The sequence below is a fragment of the Scleropages formosus genome, chromosome 6 (genome assembly GCF_900964775.1).
Source record: "Scleropages formosus chromosome 6, fSclFor1.1, whole genome shotgun sequence".
Lineage (NCBI taxonomy): Eukaryota > Metazoa > Chordata > Actinopteri > Osteoglossiformes > Osteoglossidae > Scleropages > Scleropages formosus.
Window position 1 is genome coordinate 16,259,592 of NC_041811.1, and position 24,112 is coordinate 16,283,703.

The 24,112-nt window shown below is 42.2% G+C and overlaps 1 protein-coding gene across 1 annotated transcript; it reads left to right on the forward strand.

Annotated features, from left to right (window-relative positions):
- Positions 1–1,273: 1,273 nt before the first annotated feature.
- slc25a46 (solute carrier family 25 member 46) lies at positions 1,274–13,112 on the forward strand. The gene is made up of 8 exons (XM_029253109.1): positions 1,274–1,708; positions 7,218–7,260; positions 8,016–8,073; positions 9,434–9,511; positions 9,674–9,774; positions 10,447–10,503; positions 11,077–11,134; positions 11,795–13,112. Exons 1-8 carry the CDS (start codon positions 1,450–1,452, stop codon positions 12,371–12,373), a joined length of 1,233 nt encoding a protein of 410 aa, XP_029108942.1. The 5' UTR covers positions 1,274–1,449; the 3' UTR covers positions 12,374–13,112.
- Positions 13,113–24,112: the final 11,000 nt, after the last annotated feature.

The window sequence follows — 24,112 nt, forward strand, 5'->3', positions numbered from 1 at the left end:
TGAAAAATGCGCACAAATTTCACACACAGTAACAGATGTCAGGATCGTTTTCATCACTGTCCGGATTCCAGTCTACATCATCTTTGCGTTTAAGCAAAATGATAACAAAACATTTTAACTGTAACGTGTCGTATATTTCACCGACTTGCATGTTATTTACGCAAATATGCATATTGTAGCGTCAGCGCTGTTACAATATTTTAAACTTAAAAGGGTCTTAAATACTTCAAATTTACTATGTGTCGCATTAATAAGCCGACCTACTCACCTGTAGGTTCCAGCTTGAAAGTTTCTGTTGTCTTCGGCTTTTATTTTAACTTTTTTTCTGGGAATTCATTTTTTGTCTGTGTGTGTGTTGGCAAAATAGGATTTTCTAAATAAGGGATCACTGGAATTTTTGTTGTTGGAATTTTGCTTATTTTTCATTGAAGAGTAACCAAATCAAATCTTTCATGTAACATCTCAATCACGAAAAATAACAAAATAGTCCTAACAAAATAAAATCCTAATAGTCTATGTAATCTTGACTTGACTTAAACGTTAAACGTCTGTCTTGCCCCATCCATAGTTGCAGACAATGGTTTGTTAAGATGCTGCCATGGAAACATGCAAGCTAAGGCAACTTAAAATTTTTATTTACAGTGTTTTTTGTGATAATATAGTCAACTATTTTAGCAAAGCTGTGGGGACTAAGTTCTGGGATTTTTAAAAATTTAGTCGGCATTTGTGATTTGATACTGCCTAAATGATGTCACAGCAGTGACGTAACAATAAAATATTAGAACATATTAGCAATAAAACTTAGAAGAGTTATACAAAAATAGTGACCTAGTCTCCCCATGTTAATTGTAAACCACAACGTGACATTCTAAAAATGTCTGTGCTGTGGAAGTTTCTGTCACCAAGACAAATTCCTTGTATGTGTGAACATACTTGGCAATAAAGCTCGTTCTGATTCTGATTCTAAATGTAATTGTTCAGTTTATGAGGGGTGCGGTGGGTTGGACCGCAGTCCTGCTGTCCGGTGGGTCTGGGGTTCGAGTCCCACTTGGGGTGCCTTGCGACGGACTGGCGTCCCGTCCTGGGTGTGTCCCCTCCCCCTCCGGCCTTACGCCCTGTGTTGCCGGGTTGGCTCCGGTTCCCCGCGACCCCGTATGGGACAAGCGGTTCTGGAAATGTGTGTGTGTGTGTGTTCAGTTTATGTCGTTCATACATTTCCTACATTTCCCAAAATTCGTCGCTTAAACGGAAGTGAGCGCAAACAATTCCGGAAGTCAGAGTTGACAGCTCTGTCTTCCGTTCTATATTGTTATTTTGCTTGAACAACTGCAGGGCAGGTTCGTTCAACCGCATGCTTTCATTTCTTTTTAGTTTCATATGTTCGTCTTAGTTCTGCCTTATTAGCCACGTCGGAACATTGTCTGCCTCCACACACTTGGCCAAAACAGCATGAGTTCACGGCGACCGGACAGCTTTGACGGGTTAGGTTACAGGGGCAGGGAGGAGCTCTCCTATGGAGGGGGTTACGGTGGAAGGTCGTTTAATAACTCGTCCAGCGCGGATCTCCAGCACTGGGTGACGACGCCCCCAGATATCCCGGGTAGCAGGAATCTGCACTATGGCGAGCGAACACCGCAGTTCGAGGCGGCCGCGCCTACAATCCCCGGAGCCGAGGAGAGCCAGCAGCAGCCGTCAGGCGGACCGTCCGGTAAGAGAGGTCCATCCGCAGCGAGTCGCCGCCAAAACTGTCGTGCAGCCTGAGGCTCCGCCGCGACCTGTCGCGCGCACACAGGACGGGACGGACAGGGCGTGTGCTCGAGCTCCCGCGGCCTGCGCGTGCCGTGTGTCAGCAGCACAGCCGAGTAGTAGCGCGCGCGTACACACGCACGCGCTGAACGTGAGGCAAAAAAAAGGATACACGACTACACTGTCACTGTGCTCGTAACGTCCCCAGTCGCCCTGTTTACGTCCACATCCCCCGGTCCTGCTTACACACCTGAGCTACTTTCATTATTATCCCAGATGATCTACCTTGTTATTTATTTTGTTCTTGTTATATTATTATATAAATTGATACAGCCCCCGCTATCGCTTCGGTACACGTCGTACAATAACAGAGAGAGACGTCGTGTCATAACTACTTTCTTTGTCCCCGCAGAAACGTGCATTTCGTTTACCTCGAAATGGCAAGTCCCCAAAAAAAAAAGTCTCCTTAATGTTTTTACTTTAAATATTTTTCTTTTATGACTAATTTAAAGCGTGTTTTTCAACAAAACTAAGACTGTCTGTGTGTATAAAACAAACAAAAAAAAAAACAGCAAACGTGATTCTAACTAAGTGAGACTCTGAGAGAGCAGGACTTGCATGATAAAAGTGACAGTGACAGCCTATAACTATAACAGATGGTGAGGAAAAAAGGATATCTCAAAATACACACACGGCGTTCGCTTTCAATGAATATGGACCTATTATATGATCTTTTTGCATATGGCCCTTTACGCTCCAAATTAATGTTGTGGGACAATAGTAGGAACGCCCTGTATTATTATCAGTAGTAGTATTGCTTTATATATCCAAAGCTCTCGTCTCGTGCAGGGTTGAGGTGGTCTGCTTGACGTAGTTGAGAGCCGATCCCAGAAGCCTTGGGTGTACGCGCTGGATTGGATGCCACTCCATCACATGGCAATCACACACACACACACACACTCACTAAGGGCAATTTAAATCCCCCAGTTCATCCAAAACGCACGTCCTTGGACCGAGCGCCTGGTGGAAGCCCACACTGACACCGGCCGAACACGCAAGCTCCGTGGAGGGCGCGCCACGTGCAAACCCGCCTCGGAACCCACAGCCCATTTAAATGTGGCTTTGCAGTGCTGGATAAGCAAATCGTTATTTTTCCACTGAGGGTGGCACAAAGTGCGCATGTTCCTCCTGCAGTCCAGAGGCTTGCGTTTCAGGTTATTCAGGGAATCGGAATTGGCTGTGGTGTGTATGAGTGAATGAGTGTGTATGATTGTTCCGTGATGTACTGCTCTGTCCACCAGGTTATATCCTGCTTCACACATTGTATTCCTACAATAAGCTACAGACCCCTGTGACCCTACCCTGGACAAGCAGTTGTTGACAACGGCTGGGCGAATGGATGAATTATTTCATGAGGATGATTGAACGGCAATAGTAATAATAAACTTGCATAAGCAACATTACAACTAGTTGTTTCTTAAGCATGTTAATAGATCCAATCTACTTAAAGCCCACGGTGACTTAAAACTTTTGTAAACGAAGCAACATACAGAGATTTATTAATTATATACGTGAAGATGAATTAATTTGTCCGTGAATTTTTCTTACACGAATAGGACTTTAATGGTATTTTGTCAAAAAGGAACAGTGCATCATATATTTGAGTTCTTACTAGATTTTGTTTTTGTACATGGTGTTCACACATCTGAATAACCATTCCTGCATAAGGCATGATCTTTTTAGGAGCGGTTAGCACAGTGCTTAGAGCTTTTACCATGTAGTCAGAAGGTCAAGGGTTTGAATCTGCTCCTGCTGTGCTACCCTGGATCAGTGGTTATCAACCTTTATTATTCTTATTATTTATTATTCTTCCGAAGCCCTCCAGTGTCCATGATAATATTTGAGCCACCCCTACGCATGCTATGACATTTACTCTTGTCCTTTTACTGTAATCTTGACAAAGATGCTTGTTTTAAAACTTAAGTTTACTAACAAATGTGTATTTTTTGCTAGTGCTATTAAATGATTTCTGTTTTTGCCCACATAACAAAATGAATAGGTATTTAAAAAATAGTCTTTCATTAAATACATTTTTTCTAGTGCCTAAATTGCTTAATCATAACATAAAATGTGTGGGTATTTTTTAGGGAAAAATAATTGTTTTCATAGAGCACTCTTCTCACGCAATGACGCAGAGCACTTGAACGCAGGCATAGGGTGAAGAAACAAATACATCAGACAAGGAAACAAAGAAGCCAGTTGACTAAAGACCTAGCATAACACATTATCAATGCTTTTATAAAACTATAAGTATGCCAACTGGCCACGGAGGAAAGGAACAAAAAACTCCCAACTGAAAGTCAAGGGAGAAAAATAAACCTCTGGGGGTCCAAGTGCCAGTGGCTGCCCACCCCTCCTGGCCATTCTAGATTAAATAAAACTTCTAAGTCAATTTACAGGTAACAGTGGCATTGTTGCTGTGTGGTAGCTTGATTTCCAGGTTCAGCAAGGTACGTCTCGTCCATCATGGGGGTTGGTCGTCATCTTCAGTCAGCGCGGGGAGCTTCTCTGACGGCCGACCGGGTCATCGGGTCTTCTTGTAGGGAAACAATGCTCAACTAGAAGAAATTTATAGTAATTTCTAACTTAAAGAAATAAGTTTAATACGTTTTGATACAGAGGTGGGAAATACAAAAACAAAGCCAAGTTGAATTAAATTTCATGGCGATATGTCCGAGTGAACATGTACGTCTTTAGTCTGGATTTGAAGACTGAGACAGATTGGGCATTTCTGACAGTAACTGGTAGATTATTCCACAGTTTAGCTGCTCTATAGCAAAAGGCGTGACCTCCTACTGAGGTCTTATTAATCAGAGGTACTTTAAGGAAACCCGCATCCAGTGAACGAAGATATCGTCCTGGAGTATAAGAATCAATGATCCCACAAAGGTAAGCCGGAGCAATGCCGCGTACTGCTGTAGCCGGGAGCCAATGCAGTAATTTCAGCACCGGTGTTATATTGTCATATTTCCGAGTTCTAGTGACGATTCTCGCAGTAGCATTTTGCACCAACTGTAGCCTGGATACAGTCTGGTATGGACAGCCCGATAGTAAAGCATTACAACAGTCCAGCCTGCTTGAAACGAAAGCATGAACCAGTTTCTCAGCATCCTGCCTACATAGGAATTGCCTTAATTTAGCTATGTTTCATAACTGAAGAAAGAACAACTTAGGCAAAGCATTTACATGAGGCTCAAATGACAGCTTTCCATCCAATGACCTGTAATTTCCAAAGTGCAATATTTGCCACAGCTCTGTCAGCACACACATAAACACTTCAGTGCAGCTTATTTTATTTGACTTTGTAAAATAAACTTGACTTTATAAAACCACCCAGTGCTTCAGATTTAAAATTAACATAGGCAAGCAGATGTCACGTTTTGGACAAGTTGATCGACTTATCAATTTAAAAGTGAAGTGAATAAAAAATGTGAACTATAAATTGCATTTTAATAAATTTCACTAAGGGCACAATCAGAGCAACAGAAGCACTGCAACTTCCACTATGGTCATATAAACAAGAAGGCAATTCTACCCACAGCACCAACATAAGACCGGCAGTTGCTCATTGGCTGAGAATACCCACCTTCTTATCGCTGATTGGTTGCCATTCCTCCCACACCTCCACGGTTGTCTTTGCAGGCCCAAAAGAATACCATAATGTTAGCATCGTATTGTGGAACTCCTTTAATTATGAAAGAGCCATCGTAAGACAAAATAATCGTATTTTGTCATGCCATTGTAATGTAAGGCTTCACCTGTACTTTTTTGCTTATGCTTGATTTTAAACAATCATTTTGCTGATAGAATTATTTTCAGTCATCTTGCAGCTCCCATGGAAGTTTACTAAGCCCCCAGTGGCTGCGGCCCCCAGTTCAAAACCACTGCCCGCGATGATGGTATTTACCATGATTTCGTACAGCAAGAACAAGTGGAAGCAGGGCAATAATAACTTATCACATCACGAAGATGCCATTCCGCTGTTACAGTTATGCACTGGTGTATCAATGAGTAAATTACTACATGTCACGTAGTGTACAAAGTTATCATTGTAAGTTGCCTTGGGCTAAGGCATCATCTGAAGAGTAACTGAATAATCGTGTTACTGTGTGTTGTAAGTAGCAATTGATGTTAAGCATCCCATACAGGGTCCTATTACAGAGCCTCTCTTCAGACTTCAACTGACAACCACTTCAGTAGTATACCTGCTGAAAAGAACTGAATGAATGGGTGAGAGTTGATCTTACTTTAGGTTCCCTCATTACAGTGCTACCAACATGTAAAATAATGAAACAGCTTGACATCTTATCACTTCATAAAATCATCCTTGTACTTTAGATGAACCTGTGATATCTAGGCTGTGTTCCATCTTAATGGATGAATGACCTTTTCTTTTTAGCTTGATGTAATATCCAGTGTTTGTAAATCAAGTATATTTCCATTTGATTGTTAGATTGTATAAATTTTGCCTGGGCTTCCCCCGCTGGTCATCACTCGAGCACCACTTGAGATATTTACTTAACCACAGGTTATCCGCTGTTGGTTTGGCTTTGGGTGTTGTTTCTAAAACAGTTCTTTTTTTTTTTTTTTTTTTTTTTGGAGTGGGGGGTAGAAACCACATGGTTTGATTCAAAGATTTTCCTCAGCATGTCCTTGTTCTGTGGAAAATATGTGAAAAGTACACCCCTCTCTTTCAGTAACAACCTTGTATTTTGAAGTGTTGTGCTCTAACATCTTTGTATTGCATTCTAAAGCACACGTTATGTTCCCAGTGCTAGTGAAGCATAAAAATAACTGTTTTCACCTCTCAGCTCCTTTGTAATTTTGATCAGCTTACCAGATTGATTTGCTTACTCTACGTAGCAATGTTTTATTGACATTTTTAATTTGTTCTGGATCTTTCTGACTATGAATTTGGGGCAGTTGGTACCATAGTGGTAAGAGCTACTGCCTTTAGACCTGAAGGTCACAGGTTCAATGCCCACCTCCAGCTGTAGTATCTTTGAGCAAGGTATTTACCCTGAATTGCTCCAGTAAAAGAAAATTACCTGGCTGTTCAAATGGATAAATAATTGTAAGTACCTTAACATTGTAAGCTGCTTTGGAGAAAAGCATCAGTTAAATGAATAAATGTAATTTATTTACTTGTGTGACCCAGATCTTATTCTTTTTTTTTTTTTTTTTTCCACAAACTGAAATGTATTTATAACCTTGTTTTTACATCATTCCCAATTTAGAAAGAAGTTGTACATGTATTTTTGCATTCCTAATTTGCAACATTGTGAAACTATAAATAGAAATAATGGAAACAAGACTTGTTGACACTTAAAATGATTTTGTGTATCTCTTTAGGTGAACCCTTTTGAATGTAACAGTAATCTCCTAATTCTCTCTCTCTCTTCCTTTCACAGAGCAGTTAAACAGATTTGCTGGATTTGGTATAGGGCTTGCAAGGTAAAGTAAAATAAATACAAGTACATTTTGAAATTGTGAAGGGTGTATCTTATTTTTTTAAAAAGTCCTTTTATCAATAATAATTTTAATTAAACTAGGGAATGGCCATCCCTCATCCTAAAGAGTTGCAGTCCAACTTATATTTTATCAAACATGTTTTAATTAGGTGGGGGGCACGGTGGCGCAGCGAGTTTGGCCGGGTCCTGCTCTCTGGTGGGTCTGGGCTTCAAGTCCCATTTGGGGTGCCTTGCGATGGACTGGCATCCCGTCCTGGGTGTGTCCCCTCCCCCCTCCAGCCTCACACCCTGTTTTGCCGGGTTAGGCTCCGGCTCGTCGTGACACCGCTTGGGACAAGCGGCTTCAGCCTGTCTGTGTCTGTGTCTGTGTCTGTGTGTGTGTGTGTGTGTGTGTGTGTGTGTGTGTGTGTGTGTGTGTGTGTTTTAATTAGTACCCAGTTTACGTCTGAATTCCAAAATAATTACTTCAGTAATGGAGTTAAGTACAAAGGTAAATCAACAGAAATTAGTATAGACCTCGAAGACCAGGGCTGAAATAAAATCATTTCATGTATTCCATTAATCAACTGTAAAGTGGTTAGGGTTTCCTCCAGCTAATTTATAGACCTGGTTGCTCAAGGTGATCATTGCAAAGAAAAGAGTTACTAAAGTAAGCATTCCCCATCAGAAATTAAACTAAATTAAACAGAACTGAGGTTGAATTTAACAGTATATAATTTCTGGAACTCTTCTACCCAGTCTCTTTACAGAAAACGTGCTAGCTCATCCCTGTATCGTGTTTCGCCGTCAGTGTCAGGTAAGAGTTATGCAATCGAGGCGCACAGTTTGAACACAGTTCTGTATAATCACAGCATCTGATAAACTGAGGAGCAATGAGGGGATCAGCAGGATTTATGACTAATGAAAGTGCTGCTTTTCAAAGGCCAGACAGATCAAATCATCAAAATGTGTCATCAGTGAAATTTGGCCTTGTTTAGCAGCATTAGTTGTCAGAGACTGGGACATCTGTTATTACATAGCATTGATAAGAATAAACATATGAAGTTCTAACCGCAGATTATGGATTTTTTTAACCTTTTTTTATGTTTAAAAAAAAAAAAACATCTGTGACTAAGACAGTCCTTAGCCCAAAGTATTTTCATAGATAGACCTACTAAATGTGTGTAAGTTTAAGTAGATACTGTAACTATTTAAAAGTCTGGGAAAATATTCAATAATGTGTATAATTCAGTTATAATGTTCAATTTTTACTGAGTCTACAGTGAATTTTCTATCCAGCAGTACTGTTCTCCACTCCTTAACTTTGATTCAGAGTCAAGACAAGGTCATTCTAGCATAAAGACTGAATCAATTTAAAAAGCTAATAAAGAAAATGTGTTTTAAAATAATTTATATCTAGTTCCCTAGCACAGAAATGTTCTTATATGTATTATTTTTAACTTGTATGTTTATTTTTTTTTAGAGTTTGTTATCTCTGTCATGACAGTTGTCTGCCATGACAGGCACAACAGACTTTCCAAAAAATATCTTTTTTGTGTCGTACAATAGCTTATCGCTGTTATTTTGGTCATATTAGGTAAAAGTCATGAAATTTATACCTTTCTGAAATGTCCAGAATTCTGTACAGTAAATAAAATATGGAGTTTTTAATGTTGAACTAAGTGTAATCCCACAAAAAAAAATTCGGCAATAAATTGACTAACAACCTTGCAGTGTGTCTTAATATTTCTAAAGCACTTTTGACCTGAGAAACTGTGCTGAAAATTTTTGTTCTAGTTTAAGCTCTGAGATGTATATCTTCAACACTGACTCTGAATTCCAGACCCAGGAAAAACAACTTGAGTCCAAGTTGTGAACCTCAACACTAGAACACTTTTCACACGTGTTTTAAATGATCATACATGTAATTTTTTCTAGGAAATACTAAGTACCAATAGTAGTACTATTTAGTACGGAGAGTAATACTAGTAAAAGTGAACACATTAGCACCACCAAAAAAACCAACCTTAAGTTTGATTTTGCATTGTAAATTTTGGTTCTATGAAAAATGTCCTTGAACAAATCATGGTATTAAGGATAATTCAACTAGAAAATCAGTTTTTTTGTTGTCAAAGTAAATATATTGCATATTGATCACTCGTTATGGTCACTTACAGGTGAACTATCATGCCAAGAATTTCCATCTATCACCTTTCACTGCTATCAGCATCATGTACAATATCACTAAAACTCAGGTATGGACAATGAAGTGATTAAAATGAAACCAACTGGCTTTCATGTGTTTAGAAGGATATTTCTTGTTTGCTTGTTACTACTACCTCTGCTGATAACAAATTACGTGGTTGCTGTTTTACCTCCTCATATAAACATGTCACTCTTTCATTATGAATCCCCAGGGGCCAAAGGCTTTATGGAAAGGAATGGGAAGCACATTTGTTGTGCAGGGAGTTACCTTGGGTGCTGAGGGTATCATCAGTGAATGCACACCACTCCCCAGGTAATGACGTGTGACAGTTCTTTACATTAGTGTGTACCCTCTAAGGATAAGGTACTGGAAGATTCAAGCACTTAACTGCAACATTAAAATGCACCTTTTCTTATATCCTACAAAAGGCAGCTAATGTGTTCCCGCAACAGTATATTTGATAGAAGCAGAAAATTTTGAAATTATGTTTTATCTGTGGATGAAGCACTTAAACTGAATTGTTTTTGTTAAGCTCCTTAGCTATATAGGTGGAAAACAGTACCAGCTATGACTGCATTGCTTGCAGTCTATTTGAAAAAAGAAGCCATATTTGTATAGCCCTCCTGGTTTTGTTTATATTAAAATGGGTTAGCTTTTTTGCTCAAGTTTGAAAATGTGTCAGTTAGAGGATGGCTTTTTTCTTTAGAATATAGAGCACATGGACTTTTCTTGCTACGCAGCAGTTACCTTCTAGTGATGTCATCATTGAATTAATGGCTCATATGCATCTGTTGGTATCAGTAGAAGACATCTATAGAAAAAAAACATACTTTGGAATTAACCTGTTTGTCATGTAGCCCTAAAAACAATTTTCTTTAATTATCCAAGCTATAAATTTTAGTATTTTGTGACTGAAAATTTATTCTGTTAAACATTCTCCACAGTGTATGCCTGCCCCATTGATGTTGACTTTGTTATTTTTAGGGAATTATCACACAAATGGAATCCAAAACAGGTTCTTGGGCACCTAGTACTGAAAGGGTAAGTATATATTTTTTTTTAAATGACAGCAGAACAGAACAGGATCACAGCCAGGAAGAGACAGGATCATACAAATGCATACAGATACAAATAAATAGAGAAAATTATTCTTCTAAGAAATTAAAAAAGCTAGCCAAAACTTTCATATTTACTTGAATTCATATAATTATCTTGCCAAATGTGTAAGAAACACCAACAGAGCATTTTTTTAATCTTCATCAAAAACCAAATTAGGGCATTTCTGTTGTTTTTGCTGGAATTAAATTTAAATTTCTATTGTAATCGCCCTCTTTTTCATGTACTGAACAGCTCATTTGGCGCTGTTTTAGAAATGTATTTATTTCCAGAAATGATTGTGGTACACCTTTAGTCAGTCCAGTTCGTTACTCATTGCAAAACCTACGTAAGACCATTTTCAAGATATCTGAATAGTAAGACTTACATATAATGTGGTTTGAAAAGGAAACTGCTCCTATGACCTGTCCATGGTATCAGATTATTGTACTGATATACAGCATTCTTCTTTCTCGAATGCTTTAGTTGTGTTTGATCAGTCAGTTGTTTTTCTTGCAGTTTGACGTATGTGGTGGCAATGCCTTTTTACTCAGCAAGCCTCATTGAGACTGTGCAGGTCAGTGTGTATTTGGTTTACCAAAGCGGTGCTAATTGAACGCAAAACATTTATTGTTTAACATGATTACAGTGCATGACTCTATTAAAGTTTAAATTACACTCATTAAAGTAATTGAAAAGATTATCATGTGTGATTTCAGGCTTGACGTTTCTCAACATGTCTGGAATGTATAGTTCTGGCCTTTTTTTATCATAAAATGTTCTTTGCACATTTTAGAAAATGGATCTGAGATCTGGCATGATTTTACACATTACCTGAATTTATTTTTCCAAATGAGTTTTTTGTAGGAAAATTTAGCGAAACAAAGTCATTGTAAAATATTTTGTGTGTGGCATTCTAAAAGAATCAAAACTAAGTAATTGATATGTCAAAGTGGGTCAGTATTTATAAAAGGGGGCGTGTGGCAACTTCCTGTTCTTGCTCAGACACATGTTCTATAGGGCGATCAAAACTTTGCATTGTTCCCACAAAAATATTTCAGGTGACCTTTAGGCTGCTATTAAATGACTCTATTAAAGTTTAAATTACACTCATTGAAGTAATTGAAAAGATTATCATGTGTGATTTCAGGCTTGACGTTACTCAATTTCTGAGGGCTTCAGGCCCCAGCTTGCCCCAGCTTGCCCCATCTTACTCAGGTGGTTTTGTGTTTGGCAGAGTGAAATAATCCGGGACAACCCTGGCATCCTGGACTGCGTGAAAGAAGGGGTCGGCCGTGTGGTGGGCTTAGGTGTCCCACACAGCAAGCGTCTCCTGCCACTCTGGAGTCTGGCCTTTCCCACAGTCCTTCATGGTGTCCTGCACTATGTGATCAGCTCTACCATTCAGAAGCTGGTGATGCTTCTCTTGCGGCGGAGGAGTGGCAGTGGCCAGCCCTGCCATGATGGATCTGAGACAGCACAAAACATGCTGGATGCTTACTTCCCTGAGCTCATGGCCAGCTTTGCAGGCAGCCTGTGTGCTGACATTGCACTCTTCCCCCTGGAGACAGTGCTCCACCGGCTCCACATCCAGGGCACACGCACCATCATCGACAACACAGACCTGGGCTTTGAGGTCTTGCCCATAAACACACAATATGAGGGAATGAGAGACTGCATTGGTGCCATTCAGAGGGAGGAAGGAGCACTGGGCTTTTACAAAGGCTTTGGATCAGTTGTGGTGCAGTATTCGTTACATGCTGCTGTGCTGCAGATTACGAAGATGATTTATTCTGCGTTGTTGCAAACTGCCTGAACAAAAAATTCTTACTCTCAATATCTGTGTCTAATTGGTCATTGTAAATTCACCAAGCTGACACCTGGGTTAAGCTAGTGATTGTGTTCCAGAAGCATGACAGGAGATGTAAAGACCTGAAACTGTATGGATTTTTTTTTTTTTTTTGCTCCATACACACTTCTGTGACTTTTAATTTATGGCTGACTGTCCACTTGAAATTGTCTTCTTAAAAACTTATGACTATAACAACAAACTTTTGTGGACATGCCACTTTATCTGTAATGGGAATGATTACGCACAGTTTACATTATGGTCTGTTTGCAACCACCCTAAGTTTTATGTTAATTTTTTCTTCATTGAAACAAAAGTCCTTCTTGATATTGATATCACACAGTATCACTATTGGATTCCTGATTACAGACCAGAAAAAGATGGGACTTGATTTCCTCGTAAATTGACTTGTGTATATGGTGTACAGTAAACTTGTGAAAATATGTGATATGTCTTTAAATTATTTGCACTTTAATGTCTGCTAATATGGTACTTAGTTATTTGTTCCGGACTTTTGCGTACAGTATGTAGTACATGCTGGCAGTTTAACACAATGCTAATACAAAATTCACTTCCTGCTGGTATATTTGATGATCAGGGATTTAAAATTCTCATTGCTTTTTGTAAGTGTATTTAGCTGTCTAATATTTCGTAATGTAAAATTTCACAACTGTGATTTTGAGGATTACCAAAAATAAATGTGTGAAAGGTGAATTTTTGTTTTTGAGTCATATGTTTTATGATTCTTAAGCTTAGGAACACAAGGAGGCTATGGATGTACTTTAAATATATGTTGCCGATATCGCACTTTTGCATCAAATAAAAAGCATGCTACCTCAAGTCATGCTTATGTATTTTCAAGTACTGCCATACATCTCTTCCTGGATGTCTTGCTTTCAACTAAAACTTAATCTCTTCTAATTTCGCATCTTTTTCCCTTCTCCAAATTCTTTGGAAAACACCTGTTCATCCTCACCTTCTGTAAAGTACTTTGGTGTGACACTGGATGAATCACTGAATTATAATCAGATTTCTTAGCTTCCCCCAGACCTGTTGCTTTTTACTTTCTATCCTCTGCAAAATTAGCCCGTTTCTCACTGACCAAACTCCTTATGAAGGCCCTTGTTCTCTCCAGGCTCGATTATATTCTAATTCCTCCTGAAGAGTCTTCCTGCTTTCTTTCAGCGCTTTCAAAATGCCAATGATTGTTTAGTATATAATGTTCCTTGCTATACGCAGAATTTCTCCACACTGCCTCTACCTGCCTTCTCTTTGTACTTCCTCTCCCCAGGTGTACGCACTTTGTCTTGTAGCTCCCAAGCTGTGGAATGCCCTTCCACTCAACATCAGTTGTACTACAAGTAGAAGTCTTCTGACTTTCTGCTTACTTTTTTGAAGACTCATTTCTTCACTTGCTGTCTTGGAACTATCTAAGCAGTTCTCCTTTTCTCACGATCTTGGTGTGTTCTTAAGCCTTCCGTTTGTAATAGTTTGACTTTTCCTATAAACAGTCTTGTTTTTGTTCATTTTTATTTCCGTAATCCCAGTGTAATGTAAATAAGTTTTTTCCATTTGTTCGTCAATATTCTGAATGAGTACACTGGTTCTCTATGCATATCATAGTTTTAGGTCCTGGCTGACCCCTCCGTGAACCGCCACCTTACCGTGCTGGAGGGGTTTGAGTGCCTGAATGAGTCCAGGAGCTATGTTGTCTGGGGCTATATGCCCCTGGTAGGGTCTCCCATGGCAGACAGGTCCTGGATGACACATGAGACAAAGCGCGGTTCAAAAACCCCTTATGAAGAAAAAATCAAGGCTTTTGTTTACCCCACCCGGTATGGGGTCACCGGGGCCCCACCCTGGAGCCAGGCCTGGGGCGGGGGGGGCTCGCACGCGAGCGCCTGATGGCCAGGTCTATGGCCACGGGGCCTGGCCGGGCTCAGCCCGAAGCCATGACGTGGAGCCGCTCTTCGGTGGGCTCACCACCTGCCGGAGAAACCGTAAGGGGCCGGTGCATTGTGATTTGGGCGGTGGTCGGGGCCGAGTGCCCGGTCGACCCAAACCTCGGGCGCCAACTCTGGTTTTTGGGACTTGGAATGTCACCTCACTGGCAGGGAAGGAGCCTGAGCTGGTGCGGGAAGTTGAGAGATACCGTCTAGATATAGTCGGGCTCACTTCTACTCACAGCTTGGGTTCTGGAACCACTCTTCTCGATCAAGGGTGGACTCTCCACTATTCTGGCGTTGCCCAAGGTGAGAGGCGGCGGGCTGGTGTGGGCTTATTAATAGCCCTCCAGTTCAGCCGCCATGTGTTGGAGTCTACCCCGGTGAATGAGAGGGTCGTCTCCCTACGCCTTCGGGTCAGGGAACGGTCTCTCACTGTCGTTTGTGCTTATGCGCCTAGCGGCAGTGTAGAGTACCCGGCCTTTTTAGAGTCCCTGGGGGGCGTGCTGGAAAGCGCTCCCACTGGGGACTCTGTCGTTCTACTGGGGGACTTTAACGCCCACGTGGGCAGCGACAGTGATACCTGGAGGGGCGTGATTGGGAGGAACGGCCTCCCTGATCTGAACCCGAGCGGTGAGTTGTTATTGGATTTCTGTGCTAGTCGCGGTTTATCCATAACGAACACCATGTTCATGCATAAGGGTGTCCATCAGTGCACTTGGCACCAGGACACCTTAGGTCGGAGGTCGATGATCGACTTTGTAGTCGTTTCTTCTGACCTTCGGCCATATGTTTTGGACACTCGGGTGAAGAGAGGGGCTGAGCTGTCAACTGATCACCACCTGGTGGTGAGTTGGATTCGATGGCGGGGGAAAAAGCTGGACAGACCTGGCAGGCCCAAACGCATAGTGAGGGTCTGTTGGGAATGTTTGGCGGAGGCCCCTGTCAGAGAGGTCTTCAACCAGGTCCCAAGGGAGGTGGGGGACATCGAGTCTGAATGGACTATGTTCCGCGCCTCCATTGTCGGGGCGGCGGTTCGGAGCTGCGGCCATAAGGTCTCCGGCGCCTGTCACGGCGGCAATCCCCGAACACGGTGGTGGACACCGGAAGTAAGGGATGCCGTCAAGCTGAAGAAGGAGTTCTATCGGGCCTGGCTGGCTCATGGGACTCCTGAAGCAGCTGACAGGTACTGACGGGCCAAACAGAGCGCGGCTCTGGCAGTCGCCGCGGCAAAAACTCGGGCTTGGGAGGAGTTCGGTGAGGCCATGGGGGAAGACTTTCGGTCGGCCTCAAAGAGATTCTGGCAAACCATCCGGCGACTCAGAGGGGGGAAGCGGTGTTCCACGAACACTGTTTACAGTGGAAGTGGTGCGCTGCTGACCTCAGCTGAGGATGTCCTCGGGCGGTGGAAGGAGTACTTTGAGGATCTCCTCAATCCCTCCGACACGCCTTCCGTAGAGGAAGCTGAGGCTGGGGACTCGGAGGGGGACTCGTCCATTACCCTGGCTGAAGTTGCTGAGGTAGTCAAAAAACTCCTCGGTGGCAAGGCTCCGGGGGTGGATGAGATCCGCCCTGAGTTTCTCAAGTCTCTGAATGTTGTGGGGCTGTCTTGGCTGACACGCCTCTGCAGGATCGCGTGGAGTTCGGGAACGGTGCCTCTGGAATGGCAGACCAGGGTGGTGGTCCCTCTTTTTAAGAAGGGGGACCGGAGATTGTGTTCCAACTACAGGGGGATCACACTCCTTAGCCTCCCTGGGAAAGTCTATGCCAGGGTACTGGAAAGGAGAATCCGACCGATAATCGAACCTCGGATTCAGGAGGAGCAATGTGGTTTTCGCCCTGGCCGTGGAACACTGGACCAGCTCTATACCCTCACTAGGGTGCTGGAGGGTTCGTGGAAGTTTGCCCAACCAGCCCATATGTGTTTTGTGGACCTGGAGAAGGCATTCGACCGTGTCCCTCGTGGCATCCTATGGGGGGTACTTCGGGATTATGGGGTTCGGGGCTCGTTGCTACGGGCTGTTCGTTCCCTGTATGACCGGAGCAGGAGCTTGGTTCGCATTGCCGGCAGTAAGTCGGACCTGTTCCCGGTGCATGTTGGACTCCGCCAGGGCTGCCCTTTGTCACCGATTCTGTTCATTATCTTCATGGACAGAATTTCTAGGCGCAGCCAGGGAACGGAGGGTGTCTGTTTTGGTGGCCGCGCGATCTCGTCTCTGCTTTTTGCGGACGATGTGGTCCTGTTGGCTTCATCAAGTCAAGACTTGCAGCGTGCACTGGGGAGGTTTGCAGCCGAGTGCGAAGCGGCAGGGATGAGAATCAGCACCTCCAAATCCGAGGCCATGGTTCTCAGTCAGAAAAAGGTGGATTGCCCCCTCCGGGTTAGGGGGGAGTTGCTCCCTCAAGTGGAGGAGTTTAAGTATCTCGGGGTCTTGTTCACGAGTGAGGGGAAAATGGAGCGGCAGGTTGACAGACGGATCGGCGCGGCGTCTGCAGTAATGCGGTCATTGTACCGGTCTGTTGTGGTGAAGAGGGAGCTGAGTCGTAAGGCGAAGCTCTCAATTTATCGGTCGATCTACGTTCCTACCCTCACCTATGGTCATGAACTCTGGATCATGACCGAAAGAATGAGATCGCGGATACAAGCGGCAGAAATGAGTTTCCTCCGCAGAGTGGCTGGGCGCACCCTTAGGGATAGGGTGAGGAGCTCAGTCACCCGGGAGGAGCTCGGAGTAGAGCCGCTGCTCCTCCGCATCGAGAGGAGCCAGTTGAGGTGGCTCGGGCATCTGTTCCGGATGCCTCCTGGACACCTCCCTGGGGAGGTGTTCCGGGCTTGTCCCACTGGGAGGAGGCCTCGGGGCAGACCCAGGACACGTTGGAGAGACTATGTCTCCCGGCTGGCCTGGGAACGCCTTGGGGTTCCCCCAGAGGAACTGGAGGAGGTGTGCGGGGAGAGGGAAGTCTGGAGGACTCTGCTCGGACTGCTGCCCCCGCGACCCGGCCCCGGATAAAAGCGGAGGAAGATGGATGGATGGAGGTCCTGGCTGAGAAAAAAATATTTTAAATTTTTTTATTAGCATGGATTAAATCCTATAACATCCTTAATATAATGATTTTACTAGTTCCTGCTCCTGTTTATTTCTCATAGGTAACTGACTTTAAAGCTGAATCATTTTACAATACTTGAAAGTTATTTGGGAGGGGGTGCGGTGGCGCAGTGGGTTGGACCACGGTCCTGCTTTCCGGTGGGTCTGGGGTTCGAGTCCTGCTTGGGATGCCTTGCGACGGACTGGCGTCCTGTCCTGGGCGTGTCCCCTCCCCCTCCGGCCTTACGCCCTGTGTTGCCGGGTAGGCTCCGGTTCCCCGTGACCCCGTATGGGACAAGCGGTTCTGAAAATGTGTGTGTGTGTGTGTGTGTGTGTGTGTGAAAGTTATTTGATAGATTATTTTTTGAAAGAGCATGGAAATTTCATAGTAAAAATGTCAAATCTTCAAAAAAATTATCTAAACTATACAATGAATACAGTCTCAAAGTGCACTTTTATAAAAGGTGGTATGAAGCAACATCCTATTGGAATGTAATTTCAGTTGAGAAATTGAGATTATGCACTCAGTTTCCCATGAAATTACCTGTTTTTTCTTGGTTACTTGTCATAGCAGCTGGTTTAAATTTAGCTCTACTCAACAGTAAACTCTGTATCTAATGCCAGTATCAGATCAGGGGCCCCAACAGGCCCCAAATTTTATCGCGTTGTCTTGGTGTTGATCTTGATAAAGCAGCATCATTTGGGACAAATCTGGCATGTTTCACTGTGTGTAGGAAGGGCTGGGCCATGTAACGAGCCTGAAGATGATGCCCCACTGCCTCCATATCAAGGGAATGAACATCATCATTGGTAGTACAAACCTGTGCTTCAAGGTCTTGGACATGAGACACTATCAGTGCCATCCAGGGACCAGGACCATGTGTCTTCCCTCCTTGTCTCTGTCTACTGGCTTCCTGTAGCTGCCTCTATCAAGTTGAAGACCCTGGTTATGGCCTACAAATCCATAAGAGGACACCTCAGCAATCTGATACCTACAGGGACTGATCATTCCTTACACTCCCCCAAGAGTGCTAAGCTCTTCCATCTCTAGCTGCTTTGCGGTCCCTCTCAGATGGGTCCATTAGCAGGGCAAAGGTGAAGGACAGCAGGTTTTCCGACACAAAAGTAGTTTTATTGTCAGAAGAAAAATTTAAAAAAAAAAGGCAGAAGTGGCACCGTTAGTTATAACACAAAAAGCAAACTAAATCAAGCACAAACTATTAGCAAAAGGCTATCCCTACACTGAACCTTCAGCCATCTATAAGAAGCCATCTATCTAGACTCCTCCACCTTAGACCAACTGCCTAAAATTTCAGTGTTGATTGCCCTTTAAAATTTAGCAGCTGGTCTTCATCGTGTTAAATTGGCATGGACAGGCATGTTCATCTCTGCTTTACACCATGACTTCACCGACCATTACTTGATAGGAGCAATATCAAAAGTTCATAGTTTCTCGGGTTTAGTTCCGATGTGGTTAAATGAGCTCCCTCTCCCCCTCAGAACTGTTGAACAGGCAATATTAACCTTCTGCATTCCAGAATGTTCTCAAAACACATCAGTTTTTGCTATACTTCTTGCCGGAATTCCAAACAGCTACATAAAGTGACATCACATCCTCTGTCATGATCATCGTTTGTATTTTCTATCTGGTTTTCTGTCCTACAGGTAGATGTTTAAATAATGTGTGAATAATGTATCAAACAAACAATATCTGCTTTGATAATTGTGTGTCTGAATCTAAAAACTCTTCAATTGTTGGGAAATACACTTTTGGTTCCCCGGAGTTGTGTGTCGCTTTGTATCAAAGCATCTGCTAAATAAATAACTGTTAAATGTGTGCATCAGTTATTAAATATTTCCTGCATGCTGGTGTTGGACCTCCTTGAAATCAATGCAGTGATGCAGCGAATGTAGTATTACTGTATCAGATAAAAAGCAACTCACTTGAGAAAGCATAGCCATCTACCTTCAAACATGCATGATGTAGGGTATAGGTGGGTATGGCCAAATCCTTGGACAAAAGGTTTTACAACAAAACTACGGGGGCTGTATTGTTTTCTAATGGTGGGCAACTAGTCTTCATTAACCAGAAAACCTAAGGTAAGCGTAAGCAACTTTCTAATGTATGTACTGTATATGTTAAATTCTGTAAATGCTTTAAATAAAATAGCTTATTAACCACAAAGACAAATTATTTTATTTGTTTTCATCTTTGAAGTAGAGTGAAAGAAAAAAAAAAAACTGTAAAACAAAGATGACAGAGACAAACCATCTAGTGGAATTTACTCATTTCATTTTTCATTTATCTGTCTGATTTTCAGTATGAGCATAGTGATTACTAGTCTATCAGAAGTGTGAATCCTCTAAGCTATTTCTTCAGAACCAGCTGCAAAAAAAATTTTTTCGTCATCCATGACCAATAAACGCAATCTCTTCACGCAACACTGATACCACAGTTTCAGTTTTCAGGCTTTAAATCCAGCCCCAACTTGTCCTGGGGTTACCTGTAAACAGGGGTTTCCCTGAGGTATTCCCTTTCCCTGCATTACTAATAACGTGTCATTCAGGTTATCCTAGAACTCTCTGCTGACCTTTGTGTCTGAAAGACTCTCCCGTCCATCTAGTCTCATATTTCTGTGCTTCCATAGTCATTATTTCCATGTTGTTTTTATGTTCTACTGTTGATGTAATACACTTTTGGAATTGTTCTCTGAGATATAAGTTAAAAAGCTTCTGCTAAATGAATAAATGTAAATGTAAATGTCCTATTAGCCCTTTTCCTGCTGTTAAGAATCAATATCACAGAAATCTGAATTTCAGAAATGTTTTCCTGATTTTCTGCTTTTCAAACCATTTTAAGCATAAGCAAAATTTAAAGACTTTTTCTGTATATTTACAGTTTTTACCCTCTTAATCACTTGAAAGAGTGCAGTACACTGCAGGACATTATATAATATTTACACTGATTTTATTTAGAGTAGCCATAACTTCTCTTTGGCAGCACTTGCTGATATAGCATCTGAAAGACTCTCACTCCCTTACTATAAAACTAAAATATACTCACTATTTGTTTCTCATTAATACGTGCATATGTATTTGATATGGGGGGGGGGGGCATGGTGGCATGGCGGGTTCAGGCAGTGTGTGGCAAGTCTAGGGTTTGAGCCCTGCTTGGGGTGCCTTGTGATGGACTGGGGTCCCGTCCTGGGTGTGTCCCCTCCCTCTTCGGCCTTGTGCCCTGTTTTGCCAGGTAAGGCTCCGGCTCGCCATGATCCTGCTCGGGACAAGCGGTTCTGACCATTGGATGGATGGATGTATTTGATATTTTCAGTATTCTAATATTTATAAGTGAATGAAAGTCCTCTTTTGATAAAATGTGACCTTAGGTCTTTAAAAAGTTTCTAAAATCAATTGTTAAAATATCTATGGTGTTTCATTACTGAACCTTTGTGATTGCTGTTTTAAGAAGTGGAGCAAAAAAGATAAAGGGTGACAAGAAAAGCCACCAATCATGATTAAAACTGATAAACTATATGCGTATTTCATTTTACCTTGGAAGATGTGGTTAATTACTCAAGGTTTAAGAAAAAAATTACAACCCGGATGCAGATTATTACTGCACATGTAGCAGTTACTCTTGATATAGTTTTGATCGCGAATATACACTTTGATATAAAATTGTGAAGTGTCATTAGAAAAGTAAATGTAAATATTTATTTTATTGTCTTATGCTTTTTTTTTTGTGTTGGTGTTGGGTGTATCCTCTGTTTTTCCTTTCACCTTCAAGTTTGACCAAAAACAAGGTCCTAAGTCTCACTGCATTATTTTAGCCAGCTCTCCAAGTATAACAAACTGTACTGAAAATATTAAAAGAGATACCTTTAGACATTTTGTGACATTTCTGAACTGTCGCACAGCGATTTGCCAAGAGTCTAACCTCTAAGAAAAAAATGCTGCTTCAACAACAATATTTACTCAGTCAAATTCTTAACATTTTGAGTTTGTTTATTTGATACATCTTACCTTGTTTGTAGAAAGTGGGAGTTTGAGCAGTAACACGTATTTAAATCTGAGTCATTTTCATGGGTGCTATTATTAGTCAGTTTTATTATGTCTAACAGTAAATTCCTGACTGTTATATTATACCCTATGTATGTAATATACTACATGAGGGTATGCGGAGATCATGTACAATTTGCTCACTCAGTGATTGTTTCTGAATTTAGAATTTAAATTCGCTCCATGATGAAAACGCACAGAGTTAGACACGACCACGTCGAGGAAATGTGCAAATATTTGTTGAATAAATATCAAGCAAACAAAAGAGATAAATAAAAAACAAATGGATAAAATTCAAATGAATGAATGAACGTTATGATCGTGACCGATACAAAGATGACGATGATAGACGCTCAATGTAATTACTGCTGGGCTATTCCAGAACCGTGTCAGCGTTAACCACACCTCTTCATGGATGTAATATGTGGGCGCAAAAAAAGGCAATCATAAGAATGGTATAAAAGATGCCCGATCTCCCCATCAGCTTGCAGAGACAGGTAAAGATGCTCAGGCCACATTTATTAATCGGTAATGGTCGGCGCTCACAATAATAATATAATCAATACAATAGCGCTGCGACATGTGTTTATTATGGCATCATTCATTGACTTGCTGCTGCCGCTTGTTATGAACCATGTGATGTGTCTCCTTACAGGTCACGTTACTCTGGCTCTGGGAGTGTGGCTTAGCACCTGTACGGAGGCGGGAAAATCCGACGAGGTCTTAAAATGCATGCAGAATCTCGCCGACAATATTATACGGTTGAACTTTGAGGTACGTCTCTGTAATGTCATAGAAGGGGGATAAAAGTGTCTTTTTTAGCGCTAATGCTGAACAACTGTGGGTGCTGGGCAGCGACAGCCATCATTCCGCATCTCCCAGTCAGTCTGTCAAGCAGAGGCGTGTCTTAGGTGTATTCAATGCATTTTCGACTTACGACGGGTTTCGGGGAACGTGGCCGGGCCACAGCGTCGGGAACCACCTGCATTACCAGCGACAAATATTTAGTTTTTCACTTTAGTTTTTTAAAGCTTAATGTTATGGAGGCTTGTAACTGGCAGGCGGGTAGCGGCCTTTCCTCTGTATTCTGAAGATTATCCGCTCGAATCCCACTCCTGCAACACAATCGAGCCCTTAATTAATGTACCTACCCCTTAATTAGTCCAGTCAAAAAGCATTCTGTATTAATGATTGTAGAGCTGCTTGTCTGAAACAGTCGCATGTGACAATGGCTCCGGTTAAGTAAGAACTTACCTACCAGCGGCCGTGTGTGTTGCAGCGATCGCACTGAATGAAAAACTAAGCGCGTTCCGTCCAGTCACAAACAATTGTGTTGTTTCACCTCGTAAATTGTACGAAATTGTGACGTCGTGTTGTCTTCTTTTCACAGGCTAAACTAAACTGTTCCAATGCCTTGGAGGTAACTACCGACTCCGTGAACTACCTTATAAGTAGTTACTTAACGTTTCCCTACATGCCAGGGTTATGGGTTCGAGTCCCGCCTCTCCGTCTGTGTAGAGTGTATCAACCCCTGGGTGTCCTGTCAGGTAGTAGGCTACCTGAAACAGATGAATGATCCATGCCTTAAAAAATGCAGAAAAGGCGGAAAGATGTGGGAATAATAAGACTGAGAATTACATTAAGTTCAGGTATTACACCCCTTAGACTGGTAAAATCTCGTTTGTGTCACTTAGGGCCTGCAAAATAACGTAAGCACGGATTGCATATACCAGTGGACTAAGGATGATTGCATGAGTTCCAAAGCAAATGAACGGAAAGAGCGTCAGGAGCAGGTCCAGCATGAGGTCCAGTGCGCGCTGGGACTCAGCATGAAGGTGAGCGCAAAATTGAAAATCCTCATCGCAATTCTCAGGTCATACGTGCAATATCACAGGCGTATGGCTCACTTCTCTAACCTATTGATTTTTCGTTATATAACGTCATAGCAAAGTTGATTTAAAAAAAAAAAAAGTATCTCTATTGGGGGGGGGCGCAACGGGTTTGGCCGGGTTCTGCTCTCTACTCTGGCGGGTCTGGGGTTCGAGTCCCACTTGGGGTGCCTTGGGACAGACTGATGTCCTGTCCTGGGTGTGTCCCCTCCCCCTCCAGCCTTGCGCCCTGTGTTGCCGGGTTAGGCTCCGGCTCTCCACGACCCCGCTTGGGACAAGCGGTTTCAGACTGCGTGTGTGTGTGTGTGTGTGTGTGTGTGTGTGTGTGTGTTGAACTGACATATGCATTATTTTACATTTTACAGGAATGCAACGGACGAATATATGGAAAAAGGACACAGCGGTCAAAGGAAACAAAAGGAAAAAAGAAGAGAAAGCAGAGGGAAACAAATCTGAAGAGAACAAAATCGAGCTTTTTAGAATGTTGGTGTTTCTTTCTGTCCCACCCAGTGTAAGAGCATCTCTGTTAGGCTTTTGGGGAAAAAAACATTCTCTGATTTGTATTAATAATGTTTAAACAGCGTATTTACGAGGATAATAATGTATAATGCATATTTATTCAAACATTTGTGAAAGTGCAGAATATGAAGGTTATTTGACTATGTATTTAAAAAAAAATTCAGTTCATAAACACATTTACTGAATTAAATTTACGTTTATGAGTAATTC

What these genes read in the sequence shown, in the direction of transcription:
- slc25a46 (XM_029253109.1), top strand. Translation starts at nt 1,450, where the DNA reads ATGAGTTCACGGCGACCGGACAGCTTTGACGGGTTAGGTTACAGGGGC. An exon ending in GAATGCACACCACTCCCCAG is followed by an intron (nt 9,775 to 10,446) that starts GTAATGACGTGT and finishes TGTTATTTTTAG; the next exon opens with GGAATTATCACACAAATGGA. An exon ending in GCCTCATTGAGACTGTGCAG is followed by an intron (nt 11,135 to 11,794) that starts GTCAGTGTGTAT and finishes TGTGTTTGGCAG; the next exon opens with AGTGAAATAATCCGGGACAA.